Source organism: Mus pahari, chromosome 9 (genome assembly GCF_900095145.1).
Source record: "Mus pahari chromosome 9, PAHARI_EIJ_v1.1, whole genome shotgun sequence".
Classification (NCBI taxonomy): domain Eukaryota; kingdom Metazoa; phylum Chordata; class Mammalia; order Rodentia; family Muridae; genus Mus; species Mus pahari.
The window spans coordinates 7,700,199-7,723,133 of record NC_034598.1 but is presented as its reverse complement, the minus strand read 5'-3'; the positions used below and the strand labels follow the sequence as shown (position 1 = coordinate 7,723,133).

The following is a 22,935-nucleotide window of genomic DNA, read 5'->3' as shown; positions in this document are numbered from 1 at the left end:
CTCGAACTCAGAAATCCGCCTGCCTCTGCCTCCCAAGAGCTGGGATTAAAGGCATGTGCCACCACGCCCGACTTTTTTTTTTTTTTTTTTTAACCAGTGGCGGGGAGGCTGAGGTGCGCATGGTGTCTGGGGCGCGGGGTTACCTCCGCGATGGCCTTCAACACCTAAAAGCTGGAGCTTTTGAATATTTTTCCGTAATTTTGAATTTTGTAAATCCATAATCCAATAAAAAATTTCACGTGAACTAGCATCTCCATCCATAGGTGTTCCGAAATTACCATCTTCCCCATACGGATCCCCGCGAACGCTCGCGCTCCGAGTCTTTCCAGGTCGCCCTTCCTTGCGACCAGCAATGGTCCTCTACGCCCCCATCCAGCCCGAGGACGGAACGTGGACCCCCCGCCCGCCAGCGCTGGCGAGACCGCGGCAGGGGGCTGAGGTGCGCGCGGTGTCTGGGGCGCGGGGTTACCTCAGCGATGGTCTTCGACACCTGAAAGCTGGAGCTTTTGAAGAGCCCCACCACCTTCAGCGTCAGCGGCGGCTCGGGCGGCAACCGTACGAGGCATGCTGGGGGCTTCGACTTGGGCCGGCACGGCTGCGGGGTGGCCATGGCAGGGACTGCAGAGAGCCCGGAACACAGCGAGCGCGAGTCGCCAGGGCAACCGCGTGGCTCCTCCCCGAACGCCCGCAGGGGGCGGGACCTGAGTTCGTGGGCGGAGCCTCGCATCTACTTTAAGCCTGTTGCTGGTGGAAGCCGAGCCGGGAACAAGGGAGGAACCTGTAGGCCGCTGTGCCGAGAACCCACGGAAGGACCTAAGAATCTGGAACGGTTCACCCGAGATTCCTTCCAGGACTGCCGGCGGCCTCGCGCAGCCAGCCCGGGATTTGCAGCCGACCTCCTTTCCGGGTGGGAGGACGGCCTTTTGTCCCAGTAACACAGGAGTCGCCCCCCATCCCCAACCAGCTCGTGTTCCTGGGTCAGCGCAGCGCGGGACAGGGACTATAAGCCTGTGCGCGCAGTCCGCCTCGCCGCCCTTGCTCCGAAGCACTCCAGCCATGAAGCTCAACTTTTCTCTGCGGCTGAGAGTTTTCAATCTCAACTGCTGGTAAGTAAGTGCTCCCAGGCGCGGGCTGCGGCCTCGGAGCCCACCTTCCAGTCCCCTCCCGCACGCCTAGGAAGGAAGCAGATCTTCTTCAGCCGAGCCAGACCTTGTCCTTCCTGAACCGCCAAAGTCCACATCGCCTAAAGCCCAGAGCTTGGGTGGCTGCAGCAATCACTAAAGTCCCCATCAGCCAAAGCCGAGGCGACAGCAGCAATAATCGCCCCAAACCTGGCCCATGTCTTTCCTTTTAAGATTTACTTTTATTTTATGTGCATTGGTGTTTTGCCTGTATGTATGTCTGTGTGAAGGTGCCAGATTCCCTGGAACTGGAGTTACAGACAGTTGGAAGCTGTCATGTGCTTGCTGGGAATTGAACCGCTGACCCATCTCTTCTGTCCCCTGCGTTCTCCACCCCTACCCCCTTTTAGGGACATCCCCTACCTGAGCAAACATAGGGCCGACCGCATGAAGCGCTTGGGAGACTTTCTGAACTTGGAAAGCTTTGATCTGGCTCTCCTGGAGGAGGTGAGGTTGTAGGGCAGGCTAGGTTGGAGGAGGGCGGCAGGCGGCGCCGGAGAACTGTTCTGCCCGGGACCAAGTCCAAGCAAGTATCCTCACCGTCTTCCTCAGGTGTGGAGTGAGCAGGACTTCCAGTACCTTAGGCAAAGGCTGTCGCTCACCTACCCAGATGCACACTACTTCAGAAGGTAAAAAGCCTGTGTTCTCTCTCGGCCTGTTCTCAGATGAGGAAGCTCTCCAACATTCTTGCTTGCACCCTCAATCCTCTTCCTCGAAGGGCTGCTGTCTTAGATTTTGTTCTGGGCTTGATCAGTAGAGAAAAGCTGCTGGTCGGAGCTGGGAGATCCTGGAGGGGAAGAGGGCTGGGTACTCCCCTCCTCGCTCATCTGGTTCTTAAGCAAGAGTTGGTTTTCAGCGGGATGATGGGCAGTGGCCTCTGTGTGTTCTCCAAACACCCAATCCAGGACATTTTCCAGCATGTCTACAATCTGAATGGTTACCCCTACATGGTAAGGGTCCCCCCCACCCTCGCTAACACAGACTGGACACAGCCTTCCTGGGGCCTTGGCAGGAGGGTGTCAGTACCCTGAGTGTTTGTCTTCTCTTGCCTGCAGTTCTATCATGGAGACTGGTTCTGTGGGAAGGCTGTGGGGCTGCTGGTGCTCCATCTAAGTGGACTGGTGATCAATGCCTACGTGACTCACGTGAGTGGGGCTGGCTAGGCTTAGGCAGTGGGACAAGCAGCCCAGTGCTATGGTGGAGAAGAGACTCCACTCGTTAGTTCTGCTGCCTGAGGATGAGGCATGGGATCAGAAGGTAGCAGTGGGCAAGGGTCACCCGGGCAAGGGTCACCCATTCCCTGTCACACTCTGCCGTTCAGACAGCCTTCTCTTAATTTCACGTATCCCACTTTAGCTACATGCCGAGTACAGCCGACAGAAGGACATCTACTTTGCACACCGTGTGGCCCAATCTTGGGAACTGGCCCAGTTCATCCAGTGTGTGAGCCTGGGCTTGATGGGGGCTGTGGGTGGGGACAGGGGTTGAGGGGTGACAGTTGTCCTTGAGAGGGCACATAGTAAGGGAAGAATTTCCTCCCTGCCACCCTTCCCCCAACTCAGCCACACATCCAAGAATGCAGATGTGGTTCTCTTGTGTGGGGACCTCAACATGCACCCCAAAGACCTGGGCTGCTGCCTGCTGAAAGAGTGGACAGGGCTCCGTGATGCCTTCGTTGAGACTGAGGACTTTAAGGTAAGAGACTGTCTCCCACCTACCTCCACACTTGTTCTGGTCTTCCTGTCTCTTAGCTTCCTAACCACCTGTTTCCCTAGGGCTCTGATGATGGCTGTACCATGGTACCCAAGAACTGCTACGTCAGCCAGCAGGACCTGGGACCGTTTCCGTCTGGCATCCGTATTGACTACGTGCTTTACAAGGTCAGGCTCTTATTTCCAGCGTGCCTTCTCCAGTCTCGTCCTCTCACTAGCCCATGCTGATCTCTAGTTCGGCTGATACAGTCTTGGGCCACAGTTGGCTAAAGAATGGGATCGGGTCGGCTGGTTCTCTGGGAGAATTTAAGCTTCTCTGTGTTCTCGCCCTTCCCAGGCAGTCTCTAGGTTCCACATCTGCTGTAAGACTCTGAAAACCACGACAGGCTGTGACCCCCACAGTGGCAAGCCCTTCTCTGATCACGAGGCTCTCATGGCTACTTTGTATGTGAAGCACAGCCCCCCTCAGGAAGACCCCCGTCCTGCCCGTGGTGAGCTGAGCAGCTTTTCCTTTACCCCTCTACTTTAAGGCAGCCCCGCCCCCATCCTGACCCTCCCCTGTTCTCTCTTGTTCTAGGCCCACCGGAAAGGTCCCATTTGATCAGTGTGCTAAGGGAGGCAAGGACAGAGCTGGGGCTAGGCATAGCTAAAGCTCGCTGGTGGGCTGCATTCTCTGGCTATGTGATCATTTGGGGGCTGTCCCTCCTGGTGTTGCTGTGTGTCCTGGCTGCAGGAGAAGAGGCCAGGGAAGTGGCCATCATCCTCTGCACACCCAGTGTGGGTCTGGTGTTGGCGGCAGGTGCAGTCTACCTCTTCCACAAGCAGGAGGCCAAGGGCTTATGTCAGGCCCAGGCTGAGATACTGCACGTTCTGACAAGGGAAACGGAGACCCAGGACGGAGGCTCAGAGCCTCACCTAGCCCACTGCTTGCAGCAGGAGGGGGACAGAGCTTAATAAGAACAATAAAACTTGCTTGACACACTCTAGTGGCTCTACTTTGTTCCTTGCAGAGGCATGGTGGGAACTGAAGGTCAGTGGCCTTGTCACTGTGTGGCTTTAGAGCACTGGCTTCTCACTTGCTTTCTTTGCATACTCCCGTCCCCTGCCAGCACAGAGCATAAACCCTGTTCTCAGTCATAATCCTTTTATTGTAAACAACGAAGCCCCTGACTAGGCAGTCCAGATGGCGGAGGCACAGCCCTTGTGATGGTGTCTTGCTTACAGGGCAGGGAGGCAGCTAACCATCATCTTTTAGCCCTGGGCTCCATCTATACAGGCATCTCTCTGAGCCTTCGTTCCTCCTGGAATTGGATCAGAGCATCCCGCTGGTTCACCACCTCCAACAGCTTCCTTAGGATCTGGTCCTCAGACTGCAGATCGGCCTCTGTCTTCAGAGTTACTAAAGGGAGAAGATGAAGCTTAGACAACAGGAACCTGGGCGGGGAGCCTAGGAGAGGCTAGCTCAGCCGATGTGGTTTCTACACCCCAGGCTTTGTTGTTGAGACTTCAGACTTAGGTTTGGCACCATGGTGCTTGCCAGGTGGAGGAAATATTGCCCAATCATGCAGCCATGATTGGAGGAAGAGTGGAGGCTTGGGGGTCACATCCTTTGGCTTTCTCCTGAATTGTTTCAGCAGAACATACACAGGCCAGAGGACTGTCTTCCTTGGTCAGTATCCAAGGTCATGAGATAGCCCACAGACCTTTCTGGTTCATGTAGCCCCGCAACTCATGGTCCAGCTGCCGCTGTTTCTCTTCCAGATCCAACTCCTGCACCCTGTGGAAACCAGAGACAGCAGGTGCACAGCTTGGCAGGGCACTCTCAGGGATGGGACCTGGCTCCCGTGCCATGTCACCACCACCCTGGCCTTACGTGATCATGAGCTCGGCCTCTTCGGTCACTAGGCTGTTCTTCTTCTGAATGAGCTGTAGCAGCTGCTCCAGCCAGAGTTTCTTCTGCTGTTCTGGAGAGCCTGATAAGATGGAAAAGGAATGGGAGGGGTCACAGGGTGGCAGGACCCAGGGACAATAGGCCATCATTGGAGTCAGCTGTGTACACATCCACTGGTCCCGGGGTTTGCTGAGGGCTGATCACGTGGGGAGCCAGAGAAACAGTGTGTGCTAGCATGTCACTCCTGAGTGACATTACTCACGACTCTCTCTCCTCAAGGCCAGCTCCAGCTTCGTGCCTTCGGCCTCCAGCTCCCGCATAGCGGCCTCAATCTCGTTCAGTCTTCGCTGGATGGCCTGTGGGTTGTAAGGCAGGACACGCCGGATCACTCAGGAGCAGAACACTGAGCTCTGAGCTCAGAGCTCAGATAACTGACCTTGTCAGAACTCTGATGCCCGAGGCTTGCCCGGGGCTCACCTGGGCCTTGCAAAACCTCTTCATCTCTTCCTCTTTGGCACGGCGCATGAGGGTTCGATGCCACGTTGGGTACTTAGTCATGGCACCTGGATTCTTGGCCAAGGTCATCAGGGTCTGTGGGAAGGTTGGGCCAGTCAGCAGTAAGGTCTGGCCCCTGGTTAGGAATGGAGGAAACTGGAAGGGTGAAAAACTGGGATGGAAAGAGGTAAATTCTGATAAACAAGATAAAGACTTAGAGGCAAACTTGTGAGACTGGGTGAGAAGACATTCCAAGAAGAGGGTGCCTGCTCTTGGTGCTTCTATAGTTGGGGCATGAAATGCCTGCCAGATGCCTCCTGGCTCACAGTCATGAGATAGCAGCTCATGGGTGCCTGCCACTTACCTGCTCCAAGTTGGGCTCCAAAGGTGGCAGTGGCTCCCCCTCCTCCTCTTCCTCTTCCTCCTCCTCCTCTTCCTCCCCCTTCTCTATGGCCTCAGGAACTTAGCAGAGGAGAGGGAGGTATGGGTTGGGAGTCCAGGGACCTCTGTATTTATTTCCCAGAATCCCTGCGGCAAAAATTCTAGTGCCCATGCTCCCGGAAGCCTCCCAGATGAGAGCATCTGTAGGAAGAGCACCTACCTTCCGGTGCGGGGCCTGGCACACCCCAGCCCACAAAGCTGCTCTGCAGGGATTCTCGGGCCAGGTCTAAGCAGCTCCGTGGGGGTTTGGGAGGAGGCTCCGCTCCTGAGTCAGGGATGATATTCAGGGAGGACAGCCGCAGGCGTTCTAAACTGGAAAGTCGGATCAGCCGGCGTGCAGGCTGGCTGGGGCTGGGTACAGGGCTGACCCTCGTCTCAGGAGGTACAGGAGAGGAGGGGTCTGGCTGCATGTCTCCTGGCGGAGGGAGCTCCTGGAAAGTCCACCATATGGTAAGGTCATGGACCCCACCGAGTAGACACGGCCAGGCTACGACAAGTGTCCTTCAGTGGAGGACAGCATTCATTTACTGCCTGCAAAGCCCACTGATCTGGGGCCCCCCGCCTCTTCCCGAATCCCCTCACACAGAGTTTTGTTTTAACCTGGCTCTCCAGACTTCCATTGTTGTCAGCCTCCTTTTGGTCCTCCTGGGGTAGGTGTTGGAGACAGTAGAAATGTCCTGGGAAGGGTAGAAGAAGTTAGGTATCACCCACTGCTCAGACACTCAGGGGGAAGGTGGAGGCTCACAGTAGATTTCTTAGGACTCCACACGTGAAGCTTTGGAGGGGGCTGTTTCTACCTATTGTCCAGCCTCCCTCTCCCTTTCCACCCCCTTGTCCCCAAGAAAGCCCCAAGTCCCCTGTAGCATCTCCCAGGCCCACTTACCATCTCCTGGATGTTGCCCATAGCCACCTGGCCACAATGTGGCCTCACAGGTATGGCAGCAGAAGCAGACCCGGTGGAAGAAATGGCCATCCACACAGAAGCGTTCTAGGATGTAGAGGTGTTTTCCACAGAGTTCACACAGCTCCTCTGCCCCAGCCTGCACAGAGCCCCAGGACAGAGGGTCAGCCAGACCCAAAGCCAACTGCCCAGGTCTTCCATTCCCACGTAGCCCTTTCCCACCCTCTCAGGTGTTTGCAGTCTGGGCCCTGGACCTACCTCCTGGAGTTCAGAGGGCACTGGAATGTTTGGAGGCACACTGGGTTCAGAGTCAGGCGGCTCCTCAGTGCTCGGAGTCTCCTCGTCTACCTAAGGAGGTGATGCTAAGGTAGCAGGGGAGTGGATGTGTACAGAACGGGAAGTCTGGCAGGAAAGGGAGTAAGACTAGACAGGGAGACAGGAGTAGGACCTTTAGAGCCGGCAACGGAGGGCAGGACACAGAGGAGGTAGGACAGAGCAGAGAAACAGTGCTGGACTCTCCTGCCCTCTCTGCATTTACCTGCAAGGGAAGCTTCTGGTCTCCAGCATCCTCCCTGTGGTCCCACAACAGGTCCGGTGACTGTGAAGCTAACCCGAGCCCAGCTCTCCCCTCCCCCAGAGTCGATTCTCTATCGTCCCTGGAACCTCACTGGGCACCCCTTCTTCAGCCTCAACCCTGTTCAGTCTCCTCACCTTGGTCCGGGTCCGTTGTAGGCTCCTCTGGAGTTTGCCAAGGAAAAGTATAGCACTGGGGGTCCCAGGGGGCTGGCTGGCAAGGCCTGCAGGCAGAGTCCAGCTGTCAGCACTGGGGCCTTGACATAGCTGCCCTCCACCCCCTTCCTGCCCACCTACCCTCCAACTCACCTGAGCTATGGCTGGTGTTCTTGAAGGCACTGTGGAAGTGGCTGAGGTAGGCAATGAGACCCAGTGGGTCACTGCCAGCCATGACTGCCTGTGCAGACAACACTGGTGTGATGCCCAGCTCATGTTCTGCTACCCTCAGTGCCCAAGCAGTGGCTTCTAGAGCTCCCATGCCCTGCAGCTCCGAGGGTTCCCTGTGGGGCATCAGATGAAATACCAATGAGACACTAGCCTGACTCCACTGAAGGAGCAAGGGGGTGAGCTCATGAAGGTTGTCTGTTGGTGGCTGTCTGCCTCCGTGACATTGTGTGTGGTGTTTTGTTCCCCACTCATCACTTCCTGTGCCCAGGCTCCTTGGCCACATGTCTGAACCCTCAGCCCTTTAACCCATAGGGACAGGCCCTCCTGTGGTAGGACTAACCCCCAGGAGCAGCAAGGAAGGCCTGGTTGGGGCAGGGAGTTCATTTGGGAAGATGAGTGGGGGTTCTGGGAGAGCTGAACTGGTGCTAGGGTTGGCCTCAGATCACAGTGATTCTCCTGCTTCTGCTTCCCAAGTGCTTTGATTATAGTTGCACGGCACCACAAGTAGCAGCAATGTGTGTGTGTGTGTGTGTGTGTGTGTGTGTGTGTGTGTGTGCACGCATATGTGTGTGGCTCACTGCTAGGCCCCGTGATTCCCTTCTTGTTTACCAAAAACCTGATTATGCACACCTGAATGATCATGCGCTGCGCACCTGAGTGATCACGTGCTGCCCGCCTGACGCATAGCGTCATACAGCATGATATTGAGTCACTGGCCTATCAACACGCACCCTGTCTGTGTGCATGGCTCGCGTACAGAGCGTGCTGAATGCTGATTGGATGATGAAGAGTGATGAGAGACGAGTGCAGAGGGTGGAGGGGGATAAATTGGGCGATTCCCCCCCAATAAACAGAATAGAGCTGCTGTAGAGAAAATAAAGGAAGCTGCAGCGGGAAGCTGCTCAAACCCTGCCTTGGCATACATTTCGTCTCTGCCCCACCTCTGCGGGACGGAGTGTGGGGCGCCCGAGAGTATGTGTGTGCATGTGTGTGTTTGTTGGACTGAACTGAGGTTTCACTCATGGTAAGCAAGTGTGTTCTACCCCCACACTCCACTCCCAGTCTTCCACAGCTTCTGACTTCTCTATCTGGATGCATTAGACTCTCTAAAACCTTGCTGGGCTGCTGACCAGCGCCAGACTAGATTACCAACTCTAGGGACAGGTGGAGCTGGGACCCACTGGGCTGCCAACTTCTGCCCAGCATCTTCTTACCAAGCAGTAAAAGGGAGGGCTGGGCCCAGGAGAGAGGCAAGACTCACAGCAGGCCAGGCTGTAGGTGGTGTACCAGGGCACACAGAGCTAGCCCATCAGCCCACGAGGAAGAAAAGTCAGTGACATGGACTCCAGGAAAGCCAGCTGTCTGCTCCTGGCACCAGTGCAGAAGCTCCTCCGTGCCTGCGGACCCTAGGGGAGCAGAGCCGTGCTGTGCCCAAGGCCCACATGCCTGCTGCTGGCCTCCTTCCCCATTTCTAAACCCTTGCCCTTCTTGACGCTGAGTTGGGAAACAAATAAAAGTGACTGCTATAGCCCCAGAAAAGCCAGGGGAGGGGAAACAGAAGGGCAGCGAAGCTCAGAGGCTCACAGAACACCCATGGCTGCAGGAAGGGGGTGGCAGAAGAACTGCAGCTGCATAGCACGGCTGTGGCTACTCAGCACTGCCAGGAGAACACAGCACAGCGGTGCAAACCACTGAGCCGCCCGGGACCATGCTGCTGGCATACCGCGGCTGCACAAGCTCTGTGGCCTCCACCCCACCTCACTAAATCCCAAAGCATCCAGAACAGGCCTGCCAGCTCAGGCTCTACCTAGAGCCCTGCTGCATGCGGACGATGCGATGCTTTGCTAGCCCGTGCAAGCCTGCTCACCTGTGGCTGTCCTCCTGGCATCCGGCTCGTCACTCTTCCTCTGAGTATGCTCCTTGTCCACCACATCATAGAGGTCCTGTACCTAAGGTGGCTTCCTCTCACTCTCAAGGCAGCTGACCAACTACCCCTTCAGCCCACAGGGAGGAGGAGCCTGCTGTGGTAGGGCCGACCCCCTGCTGGCACAGCAGCTGAGGAGGGAAGACCTGGCATGGGAAGGGAGGTGATCTGGGAAGATGGCGGGAGGGTAGGGTAGAGAGTCTGACCTGATTGGGGGTTACAGCCCGGAGGTTCAGGTTGGGGTATCGGGTGGCAGGGTCCAACCCATACTGGGCTACATTTCGATGCATATTCTCAGGGGATGTTTGTGACAGAAGCTGGTACAAGCTCTCACTATTGGTGGTGGTGGAAGGCAGTGCACAGACACGAGGGGAGCTGTCAGCACCCACCCCTGAGTAACTGCAGAGCTTTCCTGTAGTCCCGTGCCTCCATCCCTACCTTCAGGATCTCCTGCCCCCTCTTTCTGACCCGTTTCCCCGAATCATGTCTTCCCTGCCAGTACCTACTGAGCCCAGGCCTCACCGTTCAGCCAACACCTCTAGCGGCCCAGCGCCCTCTGCCCACCGCTTCACCATCCAGGCTGCATCGAAGGCTGCCAAGAAGCCTCGGGCCACTCCAGTGCCCAGAGGCCAGAAGGGCTACAGGGTAGGAGAAATAGGAAGCCACTCATTAAGAACCCAATGAGTATGTCCTAAGCCCGGATATCTGCTGTGGAGAAGTCCCTTTTCCACCCCACACAGCTTTCCCCTCCACCAAGCAGCCCCTAAGCTTCTCCCACAACAAGCCGACTTTCTATGCCCCGCCCCCAATCAGCGAGCTCCCTCCTGAACCGGGGGACCCATAAGCCTCCTGGAATGCTCACCTCCACTAGGCAGTCCCCCACCAGCCCCAGCAGTAGGCGGGCACCGTGCTTTTCTTGGACACGAGCGGAACTCTCTGCCCGCATCATGCTTGTGAAGTCAAAGGCCGCCACATCAGGCCGCCCGCGAGCATCCTGAGCAAACTCTAGTTTCCCAAGTTGGCCGTGTGTGGCGAAGTCAGCAGCTGCTCTGGCAAAGCGCTGCAGAGCCTCCGGTACCACATTGGCTTTGCCCAGCAGCTGATCAGTTTCTGACAAGTCCTACATGATTGAGAGATAAGAGGCTGAGCCCTCTGAGAGGAGAGTCACACGGTCAGCTCCACCCTTTTACAGAGGACTGACCTAGGGTATAGATAGAAGGTGCACATGCTGAGGCCTAGACGGGGAGAGGCTGCCTAGACTACATAGCAACCGAAAGCCAGGCTGAGCTTAGAATTCTAGCAGCCTGACTCTCATATTCAAATTCCCTCCTCAATTCTCACCCTGCTGCGGAGGATCTCAAGCCCTGCTCTGCCAGGAAGCCCAGTGTCATTGCTGTCATAGATTTTTGTCCTGATATCATCAAAGCCTCCGTTTATTCAGCATTTACAAACAACACCCAACTTATAAGGTACTTATAAGCTCTCAGCATAGTACTTAGTATAGTACTAAGTATGCAAGTACACAGTAGTATTTAGTACACAGAAGAAAGGCATCCAGCTATTTCATCCATTCAGTGAGTCCATAGCAGGTGCTTAACTACTCATCAGGTACCAGGCTTAGCCCTGGGAACTAACAGCCAGCAAGAGGAAAAGAGATAAACACTCTCTCAGTCCTGGAGTGCATTAGACTAGTACCAGAGCTGTAAGGTTAGCCCAGACTAGGGTTCCTACTGCCGCCTACGTTCAGGGAGCAAGAGCTTGTCAAATGGAGCTACTGCCTGCTGGAGGCAAGAGAGGATGGGGTCCATCCATACCTGGGGTAGACTGTGCCCAGCCCAGCCCCCTTCCTGCTCCCTCTTCCTTCCTCCCTCCTCCCTCCTGGGCGCAGGGCCTACCTGGCGCAGCACCCCCAGCCTCAGTAGGCACTGCTTCTTGGCTGTCATGACAAAGTAGTGGGTATCATCCTTGTAGTACACAATGTTCTCCAGATCAATACCTGGCAGGGAGAGCAGAGGACCGGAGGTGCGTCTTCAGAGATTCTGCAGACATCACCTCCTTAAGCACCCACGCCGTGGCTGAGTGTCCCACACAGATCTGCTGGCACAAAGGGCCATCTGTCCTGGCCCCAGAGGCAAGTGGGGAAGCCAGGTGGAATGACAGCTGGGAAGCCTGAATCACTTGGTCACATAGCAGCAGTATAAAGCCAGAGTAAACATGGCACCCTCTTGAACATACATTTGCAATGTACATCGTGCTTACTCTCCAGCACGAAGGCGCACGAAGCAAAATGGCCAGGCATTTAAGAGCGAGTCCCAGGGTCTTTCATGCCAAGCGAGCAGCTGCTTGGTCCCTGGAGGACAGTTGTTCCTCTTTTGCTGGTGAGACCTCCAAGGATGGACAAAAGTGAGGTTCCCTGGAGCAACCCCAGGTCTGAGAGGCAAGTGGGAAACATCCCATAGTAAAGGGAAGAGAAGGGAAGGCCTTTTGAGGGTGTGCCCTGACCTGTGGCTTTGAGCAGGCTCTGGAAGAATTTTTGGTTGTAGATCCGAGCTACACCACTGATCTCCGGCACCTGTGTCTCCTCCACCGTGCGCCCGTTCACAAAGTTGGCTGTGATGCCAATGGCCAGTTTGCCACGCATCTCTCGTATGGTGAAGCCTAGTAGTAGGGGGGAGGTGGAGTAATACTTCTAGGAAGGCTCAGGGAGCCTAGGATGCCGGCTTCCATCTATCATCCAGCTATCATCCATCCAGCTATGAGGAAAAAGGCCACTGACCTTCAGGGACAAATTTGCCTCCTGCAGCCGAGATGAGGACATCAAACTCATAGCTGGCCAGTTGGGCTGGGGGGTTGGGCTGGAGCTGAGCACGCCAGCCACTCCCTGAGACAGAGAGCATGAGAGCCACAAAGGTGTAGAGGTCAGAGGGGCCCTACACTCCCAGGTCAGGCTAGAGAAACAAAATAAATTCGTAAAGGACTCTCAACACTCTGGAAAGTAGTTTATCAGATCACACCTCGCACAAGGCAGGCAGGTGAGGAAGGCCTACCTTGCTTTTCCCTCAGCCTCTCCGCCTGAGTCAGCCAACTCCCACCCGACCTCCCTTAGCATCTCGTAGGGCTCGTAGGGCTCTCCCTTGGGTGGGTAGGGGACCTCAGAAATACTCACCTTTTCTGGGAGGGGGCTGGAGGCCAGTGAATGCCACGCCCCAGTGAATCTCCACCCCCAACAGTAAGGCCACCTTCAGTAGAAGCAGCTGAAGCTGTCGGATGCCTGGAAGTGAGAATGGACTCACACCTTCTCTCGCTCTACTGTGCCCCAGTTCAGAGCTACAGGAGGCTAAGAGACGGCCGAGCACATCTGTGACCACGCGACCCTGAACACCTGATAACATCCGAGCTCAGAAACCAGGCAGGTTACTCCTTGGGTAAGAAAGATCCCTGTCCGCTTTACAGATGTCAGATCCGGTTCTTAAAGGTCACCTGGTTACAGTGACACCTGTTCACCCCGGCTTTTGCCTGACCCTGCAGTCTCCCTTCTCTAGACTCCAGCACACCAACCCGAGGGCCAACATGAAGTTCTTACTGATATGGTCCAGGGTACCAGTACAGAAGCGCCCGTAGAACTTCTTGGCCCCAAGTGCCCGAAGGTCATGGATGGTGAAGGGCCAGAGATGGAGCACATTGTGCCTAGAAAACTTGGTGCGCTTCTCCACAAGCACCACTCGGGCACCTAACAGTGCCAACTCCACAGCAGTCCGAAGTCCGCAAGGCCCAGCACCTACCACGAGACACTGCAAGCACACATGGGGGGGGGGGGACAGGTGTGTAGCATCCCGTCTCCTTCTGTCTCCCCTGATGCTCACACCACTCCCAGACTCTACATATCTACCTTGGTATTGGTACAGGCCTGGCCTTGCTGGTACACAGGCTGGCCCGCTCTCTTGTCCAACTTGGCCCACAGTGACTTGGCACTCCAGTAGTTAAGCTGGGCCTTGATCTTGTGGTACTGGGACAATCCCCCACCAGACTCCACTCCCAGGGCTCTACAGAGCCCCTGAAAGCTACTCAATACATCCTGGCACAGCTGTGCCTGCACAAAGGTCTCAAAGTGGTCATGTGCTGGGTTGGTGGAGCTCGGTGACGCCATGTAGGGCCTGACAGGAGGAACAGCTGGGAGAAAACCCAGTGCCTGTGGAAAAAAAGAGAAGGAAAGATTGGAGGGAAGGAAAAGAAAGGGGGAGGAGCCAGCAGCGCAGGCCGGTGTCTCAAGGGAGCTCAGGGTCCATCTCTGATTGGTTCTGCTTCCAGTCCACCCAGGCCATGATCCGCACCCCCAAGCCCTTCTGAGACAGCAGCTATCTCTTATAAAGTGAAATTCGCCAAATTTAGAAATGAAAACGCAGTAGTCCTGGGCACAAGGATGCTAAGGGAGCCTCCCATCGTCCAGCAGCCATCATATGCGATCTCTGAAGCCCAGGGGACAAGGAATTGTAGTAGGCGTTCCCTAGGACCTGTAAGTAGGACACGGAGGAGTTTCTCAGCGGGCTGCCGGGGGTGGGGTGGGGGCGGAGGCTTCCCTTCTTGTAGACAGCAGAAACTAACACCCCAGTTCAACTGAGGCTGCCTCACAGACACACACCCATTTCTTCCTAAGTCTCCGTTCGCCAGCGTCCTTTGGCGAACTTAGTGCCACGCTGGTTGTGGGATGTGCCTCTCCCCAGAGGCAAAGTTCTTTTCCACGTGCTTGCTTCCTGACAAGGGGCAACACTGCCTGTGTAGGTTCCCACTTTTCAGCCACCCAAACTACCCTCATTAGCCTGAGAATGTTGTGACTGTTGACTGTATGACAGACCTTCTGACTCACTGTGGTCAAAACACTTCCCCTGAGATGAGATCGTGTCGTTGCTCCAACGGGCTGTAGGAAGGAGTGGGGGGCAGCAGCGGCTGGGCTCGCCCCTTCCGCAGACCCTCACTTCTAATCGACCCCTAGCCTCACTCCCACGGGCGTTCCTCTGTGCCCTCCCAGGAATCTCTAGAGACAAGGCCTCTCTTTGTACCCCTTTCCTTCCCTCCAGCCCACACGCAGCTTAAGGGCTCTTGGAGGGCTTTCTCACGCTGCCACCGGAAGAGATGAAGAGTATGGGGGGATGGGTTGCTCTCGGTGGGAGAGGCAGCTAGGTAGGGTGAGTGTCAAACTGGGGGTTAGGTCCTTGTGGGCCGATCTATCATCCCCCAGCAGCCCCTTCATTGCCTACGTGGTAGGAGGAGACAAAGGTTGCCCACCGCGGGTCACTAGGACAAGAGTGGGTAGATCTTCAGAAAGGACAGGGGTCCCTCTTGGAAGTGGGAGTCTAGGGGGTTGGAGCGACCTCTGCTAAAGGAAATAAAAGAGGTACCCAGACTGGAAACAAGCACAAAGGATGTGCCATAGGTGGAGCATCTAAAGGGATGGAGAGCTGGACCTTGAGCAGCGGGGCTGAGAGCTCCCAACACTCTAGACAGCAAAATCTGCACAAAGGCACTGATCTGGGTAGGGCCGGCGGGAGGACCCGCCAAACCAGCCAGGCGTGGCTCCCTACCCCATTTCCCCGGAAGCGCTCCCCACCCCCTTCCTTATCTTCACCCCCAACCCAGCGAGCCGGAGGCACACAGCTGGCACCGCTGGGTTACTTACCCGGCGTTTCTGGGGCTGGAAGAGCCGCTTCCTGTCGGAAGGGTGTCCCAGGGCTAGGGGCAGAGGAAGGGGTGGCGCAAGGAAAGCAAGAGATGCCTGGTGGCAGGAACTGGGGAGTTCCGAGGAGTTTGGACCGCAGCGCCAGCGCAGAACACAGAGGAAGACTTACCCGAACCTCCGAAGGCCGCAGTCCTCTCCGGACAGCCTGGGTCCCGCCCACGCCTGCAGGGTGGTGCTGTAGGGTGTGGCTCTGCCTACACCAGGGGCTGCTGGGGGCCTCCAAACGGTCCAAACGGTCTGGTCAGGCAGGGGCAGGGAGAGCAGAGACTTGAGTGACCGTGCCTGAGTCCGCCCTGGTGGTACCCACGCTGTAGGCCACTTCCAAGAGCTGGCCGAGCGGGCGCAGGCCTCCGGCAAGAAGTTTATTAAAGCTGCAAAATCCGAGAGTGGCGCCAGATGTCTAAGCTCTCTTCACCACTCCCACCAAGAAATTCACACCCCTGGCGCCACAGGGGATCCAGTTGCGGGGGTCCATCTCTCCTGGAACAAGTCGGCTGGCTCCCAGGCTCAGGATAACGACAAAAAGTCCTGGTCCACATCTTTCAACCAGGTACACAAAGGGATCAAGGAGTCGTGTGTGTGTGTGTGTGTGTTCAACTAAGAAAGGCAGAATGGTAAGGATATGTGGGGGAGTATAGAACTTCAATGTTCAGAACTAAAGTCAAGACTAAGGAAACAGACAATGCTGAGAAATTTTGGAATCAAATTCTTAGTATTTCCCATTAAGAAATTGTAGCGTGAAGGAATTGTTCAAAATCAAGCAGCTTTAGTTAAAGTTAATAAAACAGCAGTTCTCATTCATTGCATGAGAATTGTTGACAAAACCTATTTTACTGAAATGTCAATGAGACTTCATGACCACACAGGTTCAACACCCAGTGGCATAGATGCTATCAGCCCCAGGCCTCTCTGGATTCCAACCTACTACTGTTAATCCACGGGACTGAAATAAGGTTTGACATAATGAGGAAGTAAAAATCGCTGCCCCAGAAGTGCTTAACCTAGGAAGAAATGGCTACATCTCTCTCCCTGAGGTCCAGGGACCAACAAAAGCCAAGGTCCAGTGGCTGTCTTTTTGGGTTTGGGTTTGAATAAATCATTTTGCATTTTGTCCAGATATACTGGGATACCCAGTAAATCCCAAGGTCTCAGCACATACAGCTGCAGCTGATAAGAAGGCAGAGAGAGAAACAAGAGGAAATGCCAGCTCTCTGCCAGGAGAGGCCAACAATCCAGCCAGGTCACACACTTTGGAAGCCAGGAAGCCTTTGAGCTGGGCCCACTCGTGTTCCTGAGAGTAACATCATTTTGCTTGGAACAAATTTGCAGAATGTCAGACACACCCATACTTAAACACACAGTGTAAAAAATGCTCTAAAAAGCCCAGTATAGATGGGCTTCCGGCCTTCAGTATCATGCCTTTCCCTTTTATTAGCAGATGGACGGCAGCGACTTACTGTGTCTTGTTTACAAAGGCCCAGGTTCCCCCGAGACTTTCAGTTGTAGTCAAACAGGGTTGTGTGACTATGAGCAACAGACTGTAAAAGCTGTAAAGGCTGCCTTTTAAAAGGATCATAGAACGAGTTCCTCGACTCCTAAAAACCTGATTTCCAGCTTTCCTTGCTGCTAGTTAAAGACCCACATTAGAGCCACAGAGCTTCTGGACTCCAGAAGGTCTGTCAGTCAGTCTGTCTGTCTGTCTGTCAGTCAGATTCCTGCACCAGGCTACTGTGTCTCAAAGTCACCAACAGCACACACACCTCAGTCTCCTGGTCTCTAAATGGAAACATTTCGAATGACCCAACTTCCTTAGCTAGTTTCAGGTCTGGGTTCTTTTTATTCAGTGTTGCTGATTCTCAGAAACAAACAGAGTAAAAAACAAGCATTTTTTTTCCTTATTAGGATCTTGAGTTATGATCTGCAATTGTGTATTTATGTGAGCTAAAAGTAGTTGGCCTAGTCATGCTGACTATAGTTCATGTTGGATTAAATAAAATAAATGACCCACACATGAAAATTCTATTTTAAGCCGGGCGTGGTGACGCACGCCTTTAATCCCAGCACTCTCAAGGCAGGCAGAGGCAGGTGGATTTCTGAGTTCAGGGCCAGCCTGGTCTACAAAGTGAGTTCCAGGACAGCCAGGGCTATACAGAGAAACCCTGTCTCGAAAAACCAAAATAAATAAATAAATAAATAAATAAATAAATAAATAAATAAAAGAAAATTCCATTTTAAAAGAATCCCATTCTAATGGGTTTGGAAACCATTGCACTAGCAACTGCTTAGTTTAAAGTATCAAAGCACCAAGGACAGAATTCTCTTGTGTGTGTGTGTGTGTGTGTGTGTGTGTGTGTGTCTCAGATCAAGTTCTGTCTTTCTGCAAAGCCATTTTTACTTCCTTATCTTACCTCCCAACCTCTGATCTCCTGGGCGTAGAGCCAGAAAAGAAACTTTCTAACACCACAGAAGACATCTGTCTGTCTGTCAGTCAGTCTATGATCTGGCCCTGAATCTGAAGCTCAGAACCTTCAGCTCTGATGGGCCCAGCCTAGAGTCAGTACAACCCAGAAAGCCACAGTTCCCAATGTCAAATAGACATGGAACCAAAGGTGTCGCATGTCTCAGTTATGAAATGCTGACTGGTTAAGATTAGTGTCTGGAAGAGCCTCTCATAATTTTGACTTGAATGGTTAGAACAACTTTCCTGGCTGAGGAACCACCCACCCCTGAGCAGCAGGCAGAATGAGCAGGGTGTGTATTGGCCAATAGAGAGGTAACCGGTGTGACCGGAAGTGAGAATGTAGAAGAAGGGCCCAAGGGGACCGGAAGTGAGAATGTAGAAGAAGGGCCAAGGGGAAGCCGGGCTGGGGATTTTATTCTAGGTGCAGAGAGGAACTGCAGAAAAAGTTGAAGTCATAATTAAAATAATAAAGTCTATCCATTTAGCAAGGCATTGCTAAAGGGACAATGGTAAAAAGTGCAACTTTCTACTGGAGAAAGGGGCTGGGCAGGGGAATTAGAAACCATGACTCAAAACCCAGGCATAGACTAGGGAGGGACACAACATACAGTGAAGATGGAGACAGGATAGACTCAAAGGATAGCCTGAGGTAAAACTGATAGGTCTTGGTGATAGATCCCACGTGGGGCAGAGGGTATGCATGCATGGGTATGTGCCTGCCTGCCTGCCTGCCTGCCTGTGTGCGTAGGGGCTCTTTAAGAATCACTCCTGGGCTGAGGATGAAGCTCAGTTGGTAGTCTTGCCTGGCCCGAAGCCCTGGTTTAATACCCAGCATCATATGAAAACCGGGTGTGGTCGCCTCTATTTGTAACACTAGCACTCTGGAGATAGAAGCAAGAGGAGCCAAGTTCAAAGCCATCCTCCATTACATAACAAGGGCCAGTCTGAGCTACAGGAGATCCCATCACAAAACCACAGGGGAGTGAGGGTAGGGTAGGGCAGAGAATCCCCACAAAAACTAATTGCTCCTCTCTACAACTGGACGGATCTGAACTAAACTTGCCTGCCTTTTTTCCCACTCCTCTTAACACCTGTCCCTCTGTTTGGTGGTTTAAAAATGTTTGGTCCAGGGAGTGGCACAACTTGAAGGTGTGGCCTTGTTGGAGGAAGTGTGTCACTGTGGGCATGGGCTTTAAGACCCTCCTCCTAAATACGTGGGAGCCAGTCTTCTAGTGGCCTTCAAATGAAGATGCAGAACTCTCAGCTCCTCCTGCACTGTGCCTGCCTGGATGCTGCCCTGCTCCTGCCTTGATGATAACTGACTGAACCTCTGAACCTGTCAGCCAGCCCCAACTAAATGTTGTCCTCTTAAGAGTTGCCTTGGTCATGGTGTCCGTTCACAACAGTAAAACCCTAAAATAGAAGTTGGTACCAGGAACTGGGGGATTGCTGATAGTCCTGACCATGCTTTTGTTTGGAAGAGTGTGGATTTGGGGACTTGCGGTTTGGAAAGCAGTGGAATGCTTTAAGTGAGGCTTAATGGGCTGTCCTAGAAGGAATAGGAAGACTTTGTTGCTGAGGGTGATTTAAGCTGTTCAGACCTAGCCCAAGGGGTTTCAGTGGAGAAGAACTTCCTATGTGGCCTAGAGGCTGTATCTTGGTGAGGAATGTGGCTGCTCTTTGCCCTTATCTGAAGAGTCTGCCTGAGACCAAAGTAAAGAGATTTATCTTAATTGCATTGACCAAGGACGTCTCAAAAGAGCTCAGCAAAGACTTTTTTCTCTGATTTAGTCTTATGAAGAATAAGACTAAATGAAAAGTCCTTTTAATGAAAAGGAAAAATGTAAAATGTATGGTTCAAATAATAAAGGGGCACCAGGAAGTGAAATGGAATTGAGTCTCATGTTCAGGAGATAAAGATATTAAGGGAGTGGTGATCTCAGGGCAAGATTCCACCTAGCTAATCTTATTTGTGTGTGTGTTTACAGTTGAACAAGGAATAGTTTGGACTTTTAATCTGGAATGAACTACAATCCAGAAATGGAGGGTACACTTGGGATCCAGATCTTGAGACTGGAAGACATAGACTTTTGATCCAGATCTTGAGGAACAGTGGCCATGAAAAGCTTGGGTCCAAGTATGGTGGTACACGCCTTTAATCCCAGGAGACAGAGGCAAGCAGATTCCTGAATTCAAGGCCAGCCTAGTGTAGAACAAGTTCCAAGTAGAGAAAAGCTTAAATTCAGGTGTAGTACAATACACACCTTTGATCCTGCATTCAGGTGACAGAACCATACAGATCTGGGTTCAAGGTCAATCTACAGAGCAAGTTTCAGGACATCCAAGCTTAGGCAGTTGAGGTAGTTGGAAAACAGAAAATTGGTAATAGAATAAGGGGTAGGGCATGTTCCGGCCCCAGCAAGCAGCAGACTTCGGGAGCTTCAGCTATGTAGCTCTGGCTTTAGAGTCCAGAGTAGAAGGGACTACTGGGACAATTGATGCTGGTTAGCTAGAGCTAAGAAATTAGCGGTGATTAAGACCAGACCAGCCTCACTGAGGTGAAATCTTCTGGGAAGTGTTTCCTGAGAGCACAAAGAAGCTGTGTTCCAGAGATGGTCAAGATTGTACCTCATGCTGGGGCAGGACTTGGTAATGTGTTAAGAGTCGCCCAGGTGGTACTAGTTGTGAAGATATGAAGGTGTCACGAAGAGCAGCTGAGGCTTGGTACTGTGATGGGTACTGGAGAAAGTGCAGCCTCAGTTGTAGCTGGTAGCCTAGGACTGAAGGAATCATGCAAAGAAGTTGAGGTTTGGCACCATGAAGAGAGCCTAGTGGTAAAGCTCAATTTCAGCGGAAGACCCCAGTGTATTGGAGATGCCAGTACCATGGCATGATCATCAAGAACAGCAGCAGCAGTGGAGTGGAGTCAACCAGTCAACCTTGAGAGCTACAGAGGGCAGAGCTGGAGAAGTGACGGCAGCCCTTTGGAGGAGCCCAGATCATGTGTGGATCCCAGACATTGGAACAACAAGGTGTAACGTTAAGGTTGCCTTGGAGACCCCAAGATGTTCGAGAAATCCAGAGCCATAGGATATCTGCCGAGGAAAGCTGCCAACAGAAAGTGGAACCAGCTCAGGAGAAAGAAGTTTATTGCAGTCAANAAAGATGAAAACGGANTGGAGATCTCAAGACTGCCTTGGTATCAGATATGGAAATGCAGAGTTTGGAGTTTGCCCAGCTGGTTTCCTGACCTGCTGTGAGGTTACAGTAAAATGACTGGACTTATCTCAGAAGAGACTTTGAACTTNAGACTTTTAACATTGTTGAGACTGCTATAAACTATGGAGTCTTTAGAAGTTGGATTAAATATTTTTCATTATGTAATGCTTAGGTATGGCCCCCGTAGACTCATGTTTGAACAAGCCTATGGGGGCCAGGGAGTGGAATGTGGTGATCTATCTATCTATCTATCTATCTATCTATCTATCTATCTATCTATCTATCTATATGCTTGGGCCAAGGAGTGGCACTATTTGAAGGTGTGGCTCTCTATGCAAACCTTTCTCTGGAGGTCAGAGGATGATTTCACAGGCCCCTCCATAACAAGGGACCTGTTCTTCCCACATCTCCTTTTGCTCTTCAAGCACAATTACAGGGAATATTTTTCCAGACCAAAAGTCGCTTTATCATGTAATTTTTAAAAATGTAGCTTTCTCTAATTTTGCCCAATAAAGCTTCAGTCTAACTTTTCATCTGACAGGGACAGAGTAATATGGAGTTGGCCAGGTGTGGCGTAGCACACTTGTAATGCCAGAACTTGGAAGGTGGAGACAACGGGGCTCAGAACATCGAGCCCAGTCTGACCTGTATGAGATTCTGACTTGACAAACCAAGCCAAATTAAAGCCAATAGACAAACTATTCTTGGGAAATCATTTTCAAATTCGCAAAGGGTTCTATTACAGTTACTAAGATTCAAAATAATAAATCCATGTTCCAGGACACAGAATTTCTCTGCCCCATGAGTGTTCTTTTCTTCTTCCCATATGCCACTTTTCAAAGAACCTTTGATGATATTACGGAAATGTGGTTGTGTTCCTCCATTTTATCAAAAATCTAGTTGAATGAGCTTTAGTTTAAAGATTTGTCTAGTGTGGGACATTTCAGGTGAGAAGAGCCTGCTAGCCAAACTCCTGCTTAGTCACGGGTAATGACTTTGAAACAAGGCGATTACAGTGACACCAGCTCCATTCAGAGGTCACTCCTGCCTAAGAGCCCGAGGCAGGCAGGGGAGATTTCAGGTTTAGAGGTTCTTCCCATTTACATAAGCAAGGACAAAGGGTTTCCTTAGATCTCATGAGGAAGTTTAGACTGAAGTTTAGAAACTGAAGATAAAAATGTAGCTTAATTCTTATAAAACAAATCTGTCCTAGACTCAAAATATCCTTACTTTGAAAAATAGAAAACAGGAAAAAATAAATAAAAGGCCAACTTACAGAGGTTGAGGGAGTTAAAAGTATGTCTACCTTCAGAATAACTTCTTTTTTTTTTTTCAATTTTTATTTTTTTGGTTTTTTCCGAGACAGGGTTTCTCTGTNTAGCCCTGGCTGTCCTGGAACTCACTNTGTAGACCAGGCTGGCCTCGAACTCAGAAATCCACCTGCCTCTGCCTCCTGAGTGCTGGGATTAAAGGCATGCGCCACCACGCCCGGCTCAATTTTTTTTGTTATTTATTTATTATTATATGTAAGTACACTGTAGCTGACTTCAGATACCCCAGAAGAGGGCATCAGATCTCATTACAGATGGTTGTGAGCCACCATGTGGTTGCTGGGATTTGAACTCACAACCTTCAGAAGAGCAGTCGGCGCTCTTAACCGCTGAGCCATCTCTCCAGCCCTCAGTAACGTCTATCTAGTTGGTAAATTTTGATTAATAGCAAAAATACTGTATAGTTGCAATGGCTCTGAACCCTTTCTGTAGGACACTAACTCTAAGTACATTTGATTGTGTGTGAACCTTTCAGACACAGACCTTTTAGTCTCATTTTTGTCAGTGCAGTATAATGGGGTCACCCAGGCTTGGGCCTCAGTTCCGGCTCTGCCACTCTATGGCTTTTATCTCTTTGGGCCTCACTGTTCTCATCTGTAAAATGGGCCTAATGATAATAATCTCATAGGAATGTCATGAAGAGTGAACAGAACTTGCTTCCTATGGATTACATGTGTGCCCTAGC

General features: G+C 52.4%; 3 protein-coding genes across 4 annotated transcripts in view; 1 reads left to right on the top strand and 2 right to left on the bottom strand.

Moving 5' to 3' along the window:
- Ppil6 (peptidylprolyl isomerase like 6) overlaps positions 1-610 on the bottom strand; it is a 22,758-nt gene extending 22,148 nt beyond the window's left edge. Inside the window, exon 1 of the mRNA XM_021205746.2 lies at positions 470-610. Within this exon, the coding sequence (XP_021061405.1) occupies positions 470-610 (141 nt within the window). The remainder of the gene's footprint in view (positions 1-469) is intronic.
- Positions 611-726: 116 nt separating this feature from the next.
- On the top strand, positions 727-3,879 carry Smpd2 (sphingomyelin phosphodiesterase 2). Its single transcript, XM_021205284.1, has 10 exons — positions 727-1,106; positions 1,532-1,628; positions 1,734-1,810; positions 2,038-2,131; positions 2,237-2,326; positions 2,538-2,620; positions 2,744-2,876; positions 2,957-3,061; positions 3,231-3,384; positions 3,471-3,879. The coding sequence occupies exons 1-10, from the start codon at positions 1,057-1,059 to the stop codon at positions 3,845-3,847; spliced, it is 1,260 nt and encodes a 419-aa protein (XP_021060943.1). The 5' UTR covers positions 727-1,056; the 3' UTR covers positions 3,848-3,879.
- A 147-nt stretch (positions 3,880-4,026) lies between these two features.
- Mical1 (microtubule associated monooxygenase, calponin and LIM domain containing 1) lies at positions 4,027-15,441 on the bottom strand. Of its 2 annotated transcripts, XM_021204679.2 has the most exons (24): positions 15,349-15,441; positions 13,395-13,694; positions 13,089-13,296; positions 12,672-12,776; positions 12,282-12,386; positions 12,008-12,163; positions 11,401-11,501; positions 10,368-10,625; positions 10,028-10,143; positions 9,712-9,838; positions 9,449-9,530; positions 8,843-8,987; positions 7,504-7,694; positions 7,333-7,418; positions 6,880-6,969; positions 6,604-6,760; positions 6,321-6,397; positions 5,881-6,151; positions 5,644-5,741; positions 5,262-5,375; positions 5,047-5,140; positions 4,767-4,866; positions 4,597-4,670; positions 4,027-4,292 (listed from the first exon to the last, which is right to left on the bottom strand). In XM_021204679.2, the coding sequence occupies exons 2-24, from the start codon at positions 13,650-13,652 to the stop codon at positions 4,162-4,164; spliced, it is 3,144 nt and encodes a 1,047-aa protein (XP_021060338.1). In that variant the 5' UTR covers positions 13,653-13,694; positions 15,349-15,441; the 3' UTR covers positions 4,027-4,161. The 2 variants fall into 2 exon arrangements, with proteins under 2 accessions (XP_021060338.1, XP_029398432.1); XM_029542572.1 differs by lacking the exon at positions 15,349-15,441 and having other exon boundaries at positions 12,282-12,453; positions 13,395-13,804.
- Between the last annotated feature and the right edge of the window lie 7,494 nt (positions 15,442-22,935).

Bases quoted from the DNA above. Each gene is read 5' to 3' on its own strand.
- Smpd2 (XM_021205284.1), top strand. From the start codon at position 1,057: ATGAAGCTCAACTTTTCTCTGCGGCTGAGAGTTTTCAATCTCAACTGC. The intron at 1,629-1,733 runs GTGAGGTTGTAG...CGTCTTCCTCAG, and splicing joins ATCTGGCTCTCCTGGAGGAG to GTGTGGAGTGAGCAGGACTT. The intron at 2,132-2,236 runs GTAAGGGTCCCC...TCTTGCCTGCAG, and splicing joins TGAATGGTTACCCCTACATG to TTCTATCATGGAGACTGGTT.
- Mical1 (XM_021204679.2), bottom strand. From the start codon at position 13,652: ATGGCGTCACCGAGCTCCACCAACCCAGCACATGACCACTTTGAGACC. The intron at 6,152-6,320 runs GTTAAAACAAAA...TGGACTTTCCAG, and splicing joins ATGGAAGTCTGGAGAGCCAG to GAGCTCCCTCCGCCAGGAGA. The intron at 4,867-5,046 runs GTGAGTAATGTC...CCATCTTATCAG, and splicing joins GGCCTTGAGGAGAGAGAGTC to GCTCTCCAGAACAGCAGAAG.